Source organism: Nymphaea colorata, chromosome 4, assembly GCF_008831285.2.
Source record: "Nymphaea colorata isolate Beijing-Zhang1983 chromosome 4, ASM883128v2, whole genome shotgun sequence".
Classification (NCBI taxonomy): Eukaryota; Viridiplantae; Streptophyta; class Magnoliopsida; order Nymphaeales; family Nymphaeaceae; genus Nymphaea; species Nymphaea colorata.
Window position 1 is genome coordinate 18,166,918 of NC_045141.1, and position 10,220 is coordinate 18,177,137.

The window sequence follows — 10,220 nt, forward strand, 5'->3', positions numbered from 1 at the left end:
AAACCTCCCCCTTTATTTTCATCAATTCTTTATTTAAAAGACATGAAAGGGCATAGCATCCTTGGTAAGGTTAGGGGCACACGTTTTAAGCCGAAAGACTAGTACTTAAGTTGAAGAGAACACCACTGTCATTGATAACACCCATTCAACTCAAAATTCTGTTGGCATGAGGATTACAAGGCCTTCCGACTCTTTTGTACCCGAAGCATTGTATGCAGCCTTTCTGTACACAATTGTCGTCTATGCAAACCTAAACAATTTCTGTACACAATTGTCGTCTATGCAAACCTAAATAATTTCTGTACACAATTGTCGTCTATGCAAACCTAAACAAAGTACTTACAGACATATTAGTGTTGCTTATCATTTGATTTCCTAAAGGGTTTGTTTCTCAATTAAAATTTTTTAGCTCCACCACTGAACGGTCAACGAAAGTCGACGAGAACCATCGTGCAAAAAGCTTCAAATTTATTTAGAAAACTATAAAGACCCACATTCTGATTAAAAACAAGTCGATCGATCTTTTCTTCGAAAAGTTTCAAAACCCATCTTAGAAACAAGATCGGCACCATTGCATTGCAGAGAAATCATATCTTCAACGATGGTTGAAGATATTTTAGAATGGCCGCCGCATGAAGCATGCTTGGGCGACCAAATGCGCGGTACTTCAAAAGCGTCCAGATCCATTAAAAGAAGTCTACGAGCCACGCCATCCTTTCGTCAGGTACGCAAGTCAAGGACGTTTACCCTTTGGGCTCGGGAAATGACGTCCACCGGGCCCAGACTTACTTGCTGGACTACGGCTGGGATCTGTTCGTACAAAAATAAATTTCTATTGAATCTGTAAAATAACTTTGAAGTATAACGGAAGAACGGAAAGTACCTGAATTCAAATCAATGCCGTCTCGGGGATGCAGAAACCGATACGAGACGCAATCCAAGTAATTAATTCTTCGATGCAGTCACGTGTATAGAGTTCTGGTCGGTGACCACTTTTCGCGTGTACGTGAGAATCCATCTATGTTAATTAAAATACGAGCAACTATATTTCCTTGACGGCTTCAAAGTGGACTTAAGGGAAAAAAAAAATTTTAAGTATGAAATCAATGTTATTAGATATCAGAAATTAAATTAATATATTGTTTTAATAATGTTTAGCGAATTACCTGAGCTGGTTATGCATCAGCAAAAAGGTATTAATATATTGTTTTAAAAAATAAAAAATAATAATGTATGGCAAAGTGTACTTTTTATTGATTCACCAATCAAAGTTGAGTTGAGGGTGCTACTTGGAAAGATAGCGTAGCTGGTTAACTTGATCGGCAATTAGATTTTTTATGAGCGTCATTTTTTCTGGACTACAAATGGTGATATGTGACACGTTATTTGATGAGTGTTCTGGTCCTATCTAAATCTCGAAGCCAGTCTAAACCCCAAAGATAAGAGAAAGACGAAAAAGTTTCATTTTTCTCTTTGTATTTTTTCATCATCACATATGTTTGCCTATATTTCGAACCCCAAATCCTAATATACAACCTGCATCAATGCCTCCTTAGGATGCACCACATTGACTAAAAAGGAGATTCAATTCGATGGTCGATCAGATTGAAGGATTGAAAAGAAAAAAACAAAAACAATCTTCAATCCATGAGATTAAACTCAATTAGAAGGACAAAAAATCCTTTAGTGGAGAAAAAGAAAAAAGTGCAAAAGGTGAAATGAATTTTGATGAAGCAAAAATTACTAAAGTGCCCCTTAAAGATCGACTTTGGTCCTTACAATGTTCCTATCATGTTGGCTCGTTGAGAGGAGAAAATGGAAAAATTACTTTTTATTTTCATAATTTGTCCTTTTAGGAAGCATGCCTTTTATTTTTTAAAAATATTTATGTCACACCGAAACATGTCGAGGCCCAAATACATAAGCAATGTTTGAATGTCTGGTATTTTATTATAGAAGTGAAATTTTGATTCAAATTTTATTAAAAAGTTCCATCAAAAAACAAACACGAAACAAATGTGTCAAATCTTTTTAATAGGTTGGAACATTAGTATCAAGAATAAAGTTCCACGTAAACAGGTAAAAACATAGGTGATTCTTTTTTTACTGTTGCTTTCCAATGCTTGGAACAAAAATTGTAATCATCCCACGAAATGGTGTATATGAGACATAAATCTTTTTTTCCACATGAAATCTACCCCGTATGAAATACCAAGCATTCAATACCACGTACTCCAACGTCACCATAATGATTTTTCAAATTAAAGTTAAATTTGCGAGTCCAAATTGCCAGTCTACGATGACAACATTGATACCATTTTGCATTTTCGTATATGAAAAATATGTGCACTTCTAGATAATAAGATATTACACTTTTAAATATTTGGTATTTGTCAAATATGATGCTCTTGCCCTCCATACACAAACGCCATTAACACCATGAAGGGGAGCGCGCGCGCACAAATACAGATGACAGATGAACAGGGACTGCATGAAAAACGCCACCAAGTTGACAGTAGGTGACGGCACAGCACATTCTCCTTCTTTGCCAGAAATGGATGAAGCCTATATATACCTGAGCATCCACGTGAAGCGAAGGCACCCCACCCTTCTGCAACAAATCGCCACCATTAGTTCTTCACACCATCGTCGTTTAAGACCCTGCAGGTGAGTAAGATCCTGCGGGTGAGTTGAACGAGCGAGAATGAAGATGGCAGCAGCTTCAATCTTGAGAGCTTGTATTGGCATCGTCTTCATGGGATGGATTCTGATCTGGCTTTTGATGCCCACCCGTCGCTGGAGTGCGGAATGGAAGCCCCGCTTGAGCAAACGCACTTACTCTACTTATTTCGGGTCGTATGGTTAGTTTTTTCTTGATTCTTGGCATGTTTGCTGTTCCACTGATGGTATATACTATATAGCATGCAGAGCAGCGTGGGTACAGATTTAGATCTTTATATACTAGGTGACACTTGCAAGAATCTACAAACTTTCTTACTATAAGAGCACCCAGTATTGTTTTTCAGCAGAATAATGCTTCAATTAGATGCAGTGCTTCCAAGCTCTAATTTGCTGTGTGAGAACGACAGACCAGTGTTCTTCGCGGTATAGTTAACTGCTAGAAGTATTACATAGATTAAGAAGTTGGAATTCTGATTCATTTCTAGGAAATATTAGGAACCCAGAAAGCAGATTCAAGCAGGATTAATCCGGATTCCAAAGTCATGATCAAAATCACGTTTCTCCTGTCTCTTTGCTTTAAATTGGCATCGGGTTTATCAATTTATTGCAAGAGAGGTATATAATATCTAATGTTTCACTTCTTCAACGGTTCTCCTACGTTCCTTCCAGCTTTCTAAATCATACAATCTTTGAAACCACTGTTTTGCAATTATAACTATTAAAGCCCAGGCTGTTTCATCTCGAGGGAAGAGAAGATTTTTCTGATGGGAGGCGATTTTGCCACACGGAAGTAAGTGGGAAACGATTATGCGGTCAAGGAAAATAAAATTGTGATTGATTTTAAGTGTTTGATGCTTGTTTCAACCAGCCAAAAAGAAATAGTATTTGCTTCTCAAAGTATTACTCTTAATCTGATGAATAGTGCTGGGTGAAACAAACGGGCCCTTATAGTTGATCACCCTCCAACATCAACTGTGGAGAAACCTAATTCAACACTTACAATTTGCTGCAGGTACCAACTTACTGCTCTATACCTTTCCCATTATGCTGGTTGCTGCTCTAGGCTGCATCTACGCCCACCTTGTGGATAGAAAGACCTCAGTCCATAAGGGGTATATATTGCTTTCCCGCATGTGCTTCCATGAATGTTATTGAACTATAGTTTGGTGTTTGCAGAAGAGGCTGCAGGCTAGATTGATTTGGCGGGTGGTAAAAACCAATTCATCCATGGTCACAATTATAAGAACTATTATGAGAAACATCTGAAGCTTAAACTGACATTTTTCCAGTATATATAGTATTCAAGGGAAAATATTTGTTTCTTTTTTTCAAAACTGTTCTTAATTTCAGTTAATACTCTTGTTTTGTTTCAGATTTTCCTTTGTTGTGATATATTTTTTAGTTGGTTCTATTGCTACACGCAAATATATACCTTTGCGGCTTTGCCTGCTTTGATCTTTTAGACTTTTTTTTCGTTACCAGGATTTTCCCGTGATTTATCAAGAACATCTAGCCATAGAATATTATATATCTATCACAAGATGTTACTACCAGAAAATTCTGGTTAAGGAGCATTAGCTATAAAATTTTAATTTTTTAAAAAGCACCAACATGTAAATGAAAAGAACTGTTTAGAAATATTAATATAAAAGTAAGAAGTTTTTTAGGGTCTGTGTGAGCAATTGCCCACATCTGCCGCTGCCCCAAGTTTCAGCTGGCTATAGAGGGCAGTTGGATTTAGGAGATTCAAGCGTCTAGACGGTTGGACTTGTAAGAACTTCAAATAGAAGAAGTCGAAATTCATTCAACATGAAGCAGTGAGCTTACTCTAACAAAAGGAAGGAAGACAGAAAACCACGTACTCGACTCGAGTACTTCATCTGGCCTTTTTGCAACTTGCAACTGCCGATGCCTATCAGGAGCTGCATCACGATCTCACTAGCACTCCCCATTACTTTCACGGCAAGCGTTCAGGTCACCTGATCTGATCTCTTCTGAATGCGATTGATCGGTCTTCTCGTTTTCTGCATTAATTTTCAGGAAGGGATCAAGAAAAGCTGGAGGACGGTCATGGTGGAGTCGCCCCATGATCGTGAAAGGGCCTCTTGGCACACTCAGCACAGCAGAGTTGGCATTCACCCTCATGTTCGTGGCTCTTCTTATATGGCTTTTCTCTACCTTCCTTGCTGTTGGTCTCCCCAAGACTACACTGCAAGATGCTCGCAATTTCAACCTCGAACTGTAAGTTCTGTATTCTCTTTCTCCTTTCCAAAGCTTTCTCTAATCTAAAACTTGTTCCAGACTTTAGCGTTGTGTTTGTACCTAGCGGTGAGATCTTCACATGTTTCAACTTGCATATGCGAATCCACACTTTTTCTATAGTAGATGAACATACCTCTTGTTGATCTAACTGGACATGCACCGCATCTATACTTCTGAAAGAAGAAAGAAGAAAGGAAAAAAGTTACTAAGTTGGTTGCGTATCACGACCCTCAAGTTCCTGTATCACATAAAAAAAAAAAAAGTTTTGTGCAGCCGGATCACATATTCGTTTTCTTTTTCAAGAATATATTAACTATCGACTGTAATAGATTCAGCATGTTTTTGGAGCCAAAAGCATACTCTCCGAACTGTTCATTTGGAAATAACAAAGATTTTGTCAAAGCTAGCATTGTGTCATCGGATGTTCGATCCCTACAGAATATTATAGTTCAGAGATCAAAGTAAACAAATCTAGAAATGGGTCCACGAATCACGTTTTTTCTCGTTAATATTTAATGGATGCATGCATGCATGCGTGCATTTGTGATTATTCAACATTTTTTGCGGGACCTATCGTTAGATTGTAGGACCCATATGGTTTTAAGGAGGGTTGGGAGAGAGATAAGCGAGAGTTCATGGATATTGGCCCACTGACATGCGAATATGTGACTGCTTTCTGGTTTTGCATTTAAGTCACAAAGTTGAAAACTGAGTTACTGGCCTACGTTTGCAAAAGCATAAATAGAACTATGGTGTCTGACCAAATATAATATGTGCGTTGATGAGCTAATATAATATTAATATAAAGATAGTGAAGGTAACGGTTAGCACGGGTCCTACATCTACGTACGTCAAGTAACAGCTAGCATAGTTTCATCTTTAACTACGCCCTAGTACGTTATAAGGTGATAAGTTTCATCTACGTACGTCAAGTAACAGCTAGCATAGTTTCATCTTTAACTACGCCCTAGTACGTTATAAGGTGATAAGTTTCATCTACGTACGTCAAGTAAAAGCTAGCACAGTTTCATCTTTAACTACGTCCTAGTACGTTATAAGGTGATAAATTCTTAATATACGTGGAGTTTTTCGCAAACAACTAACCTCACAGATAAAGTCTTCTTGTCTAGACACTAAAAAAACAAGACCTTTTTTTGGACACGGAGGTGGTTATGTCATATGACATAACAGCTCAGGGGATAAAATCCTTTAACCCCCTATGAACGGCTGCCCTAAGCCCTAAGAGGCACTCTGTCTAGGCCCGAGTTGATCCAATTTGAGCTCGACTTGAATTTGGTTGGTTAAGCTTGACTCGAGCTCGACTGACTAGAGCTCATTTATTTGTAAACGAGACAAGCTTGAGCATATAAGCAAATTGAGTAAGAGTTACATGAACTCGACTAGATTAAACTTGACTAAACTAGTTTAATCTAAGTTATGTTTATGTTTTTTTTTTTTTTGTAATCTTCAAACATAAAACTAAGAAAAGAGATCAAATCAAATAGGAAGTAGGTAAACTAACTTAAATGAGTTGAACTCAGACTGGGACCTGGCCTATTGAGTCTAGCTCGAGCTGACCTTATACAGCTCAACTCCAGCTCGAGCTGACCAATATAAGAGGCGAGTCGAGTCAAGTTGACTGAGCTCCAATTAGACTCAGCTCGTGTACAGGTCTGCCTTTGTCGGGGTCCTTGAGGCACTTGTTTGAATGGGGTGAACCGATTCCACCCCCTGGGGAGATGCCCTCGAAAAGTTGGGACTTTTTAAAATTCTTGTCAATCCTAAACTTTTTTATGCCATCGATAAGAAGCTCATTGAGATTAGAGGTAGAACCAACTTCAGTCAGGTCGTACTCCATGCCAATTTGAAGGCATACCATGCTTTGGCTTTTGCACCCCTCCCCACTTTGTCAATCTATTTGGTTCATAATTCTTAAGTTGATTACACAATTAGCTTCGTGAAAAATGCTTTCGTACATAACGTTCTGTGTTCTATAATATATATATATATATCTCCAAGATTACCCTTATTTTATTCATTTATGTTCAAAATCATCATTAACTAAAAGGCCTACTTTCTGCTGTCCACTTTAATGGTTATTAATTATCATCAAAGATTGTCCAAGGTTCTGGATGAACTAAAGTCAAAGGGATTGACACCCAGCGTAGTATCAACCATCACAAAGTTTATGTAAAAACAAAGAATACAGATCATGTTGAGCCATGGTTAACTTCTTAGGAAAAAAAAATGACCTTCTTGTCTGAAACTAGAAGACCACGAGGATGAATCTCTGGTTATGCTATGAATATCTTCGTCAACGTCAGTATAATTGGTTAAAGAAAGTCTGGTTATGCAGATGGCAGTTGAAGTTGTGGAAAGTCTCTGTATGGCTGGCATTTGTAGGAGTACTCTGCACTGCTCTTCTCTTCATTCCAGTGTCTAGAGGGTCAGCGATACTCAAGGCAGCAGGTCTGTCTTTCGAGGAAAGCATAAGATATCACATATGGCTGGGGCATACGGCCATGGCGGTCTTCACCATTCATGGATTATTTTATGTTATCATATGGGCTTCTAACAACGATTTACATGAGGTATCATGCTCTTAAAATCTTGCCCCAATTGCCATCATCATCATTCTCATGATGATCATCATCTGTATTTTCCTCACAAGGATGATCATGTACCATGCAGATGTTGGTATGGACGAGAGTGGGGACATCAAATGTGGCCGGGGAGCTTTCCTGGCTTTTTGGGCTCGGGCTGTGGGTGACTACACTGCCATACATCAGAAGGAAGATGTTTGAGCTCTTCTTTTACACTCACCAACTGTATGTGCTCTTCGTTTTCTTCTATGTCCTCCATGTTGGTGCCCCCCACTTCTATATGTTTCTCCCTGGACTCTATCTGTTCATGGTGGATCGCTTCCTGCGCTTCCTGCAATCTCGGCAGCCGGTGAGGCTCTTGTGCGCACGCGTTCTGCCATGTCACGTGGTAGAACTAACCTTCTCAAAAAGGCTAGGTAAGATATATTGGATCATATTTTTCCGATTCCAGTTCGATTTAAACTGTTTTCTTCCCCACACTTTTGCTGAAAACGTCGATTTTCTTAGTCCGAAAACTGAAACCTTCGTGTTTGGCATACAAAATAATAAAAGTACTTATGGAATTGATAGAACAAATTTAATGATCGCCGTTTGGAACAATAACATGTTAATGTTGCTTTTCTATGAATCTGCCCCAAAAAATTGAGATAGATTCATGAAATGCCATCACACAATGTCCTGCAAATTTGCCCTAATTTTTAGTGTAAATTTATAGAACAATAAAAACCTGTTACTGCAGCCAAACACCCGCATAGTGTATAGACTTCCTTGCCCGCCACAAATGGTCTCCATTTACTTCAGCATGCAGGTGCAAAGGCATAACATTAGATATTCTTCACAATTCATGCCAACCAACTCGACATAAGATGTCAATGAAGATTGAACTATACGTTGAATTATAGGCCTGATCTTTACAGCAGGCTTGGGTTGGCGGAACTGATAGCAGCAGTTCATTAACTTTGGCTAGTACAACCAATGCACTTCCTGGTCTAGAGTGTGAACGAGAAACAAACTGAAGAAAGATTCTTTTTTTTCTTCACAGTTTTTCCTTTTTTGTTCAGGCCTGCACTATAATCCCATGAGCACCGTGTTCATCAATATCCCCAGCATCTCTACTCTACAGTGGCATCCGTTCTCGGTGACATCCGACAGTAGTTTGGAGGAAGATGAACTGACTGTTGTTATCAAGTCCGAAGGTAGTTGGTCGGAAGCTCTCTATCAAAAGCTATCGTCCAAAAATGTTGCAGTCGATCGACTTGAAGTTGCAGTTGAAGGACCTTATGGTTCTCCATCCATTGATTACTTGAGGTCTGCAATTGTCCTTTGCTACTACGTATATATTTATTAGCAAACTTTGTTTGACTTAGTCTAATCCTTCTAGTTCTACATATGAAATCTGCTTTTCCATACCACCACTTTTTGTTGTCGACCAGAAATTTCCTTGTTAACTTGCACCTTCTGCTCACAGGTATCCAGTTTAACGTGTTAGATTGGTTATTTAGAATGTTTGATTCTTCTAATATACTATATGGCAAGTCGTAACTTTTTCCTTTGAAGGAAACATGATTCTGCTTTAAAGGCTTATACGCACTTGTGTTCAATTTTCAGGCATGATGTTTTGGTTATGATCAGTGGAGGAGTTGGCATAACTCCATTCTTCTCTATAATTCGCCATCTTCTTGCTCAGAGGACGAAAGCACCAAAGTTGCTGCTCGTTTGTGCGTTCAAGAGCTCAGCGGAACTTCACATGCTTGATCTCCTACTCCCTGTTTCCCCTTCTGCCACAAAAATTTCCTCCTTGGAGCTCCAGGTGGAGGCCTACGTCACCAGGGAGAAAGAGCCTCAAACTGCTCAAACTGAGGTGCAGACCATATGGTTCAAACCAAGCCAAAGTGATGCACCAGTTTCTTGGGCCGTAGGAAGTAACTGCAACTGGCTTTGGAGGGGAGCAGTCATTTTAGCTTCCTTTTCATTGTTTTTGGTCATTTTTGGTGTGTTCACAAGATTCTACACATACCCAATGGAAAGCAAGTCACAGTCACAATATCAATACCCAACTTGGCTAAGGGCATTTTTCATGATGTTCTTTATGTTTATGAGCGTTGTCCTTGTTAGCACTGTTGCCACGATATCGATCAGGAGGAAAGAGGCCAAGGAGGGAGGGCAGATCAAGAACTTGGAGATGCAGACCCCAACAGGAACGCCAGGACAGTTGACGTATAAAGCAGAGAGGGAGTTGGAGAGCTTTCCCCATCAATCTGTTGTGCAAAGTACTAATGTGCAGTATACATATGGTGCACGACCAGACTTTAAAAGTAAGACTACTCTCTCTCAATCTCTCTCGTTCTTATGCTTCTGTTCTTAAATTTTGTTCTTGTTTCTAGAAATACTAGCACAGTTTCAAGGAGAAAGTGATGTGGGTGTGATGGTTTGCGGCCCCAAGGAAATGAAGGAAGATGTTGCAGGAATTTGCTCACCTGCCAATGCTAACAATCTCCATTTTCATTGTGTCAGCTTTGACTTTTGAAGCAGTGCTAGGGATTCCCTTTTCTTGAAATGTATATGTATAGATTTGCATCTACACTTGGTAATTGTGTGCTTCTATGTGAACTTCCCCATTGTCTCTGTGTCTACTTTTTATTTTTAAAGTTTGATGTATGTAATATTTCACAC

General features: G+C 39.1%; 1 protein-coding gene across 1 annotated transcript; it reads left to right on the top strand.

Moving 5' to 3' along the window:
* The first annotated feature begins 2,710 nt into the window (after window positions 1–2,710).
* LOC116253215 (ferric reduction oxidase 2-like) lies at window positions 2,711–10,158 on the top strand. Its single transcript, XM_031627982.1, has 8 exons — window positions 2,711–2,861; window positions 3,695–3,794; window positions 4,723–4,923; window positions 7,301–7,535; window positions 7,636–7,963; window positions 8,609–8,855; window positions 9,156–9,862; window positions 9,932–10,158. Exons 1-8 carry the CDS (start codon window positions 2,711–2,713, stop codon window positions 10,072–10,074), a joined length of 2,112 nt encoding a protein of 703 aa, XP_031483842.1. The 3' UTR covers window positions 10,075–10,158.
* Window positions 10,159–10,220: the final 62 nt, after the last annotated feature.

What these genes read in the sequence shown, in the direction of transcription:
- LOC116253215 (XM_031627982.1), top strand. Translation starts at nt 2,711, where the DNA reads ATGGCAGCAGCTTCAATCTTGAGAGCTTGTATTGGCATCGTCTTCATG. An exon ending in AAGACCTCAGTCCATAAGGG is followed by an intron (nt 3,795 to 4,722) that starts GTATATATTGCT and finishes ATTAATTTTCAG; the next exon opens with GAAGGGATCAAGAAAAGCTG. An exon ending in CGCAATTTCAACCTCGAACT is followed by an intron (nt 4,924 to 7,300) that starts GTAAGTTCTGTA and finishes CTGGTTATGCAG; the next exon opens with ATGGCAGTTGAAGTTGTGGA.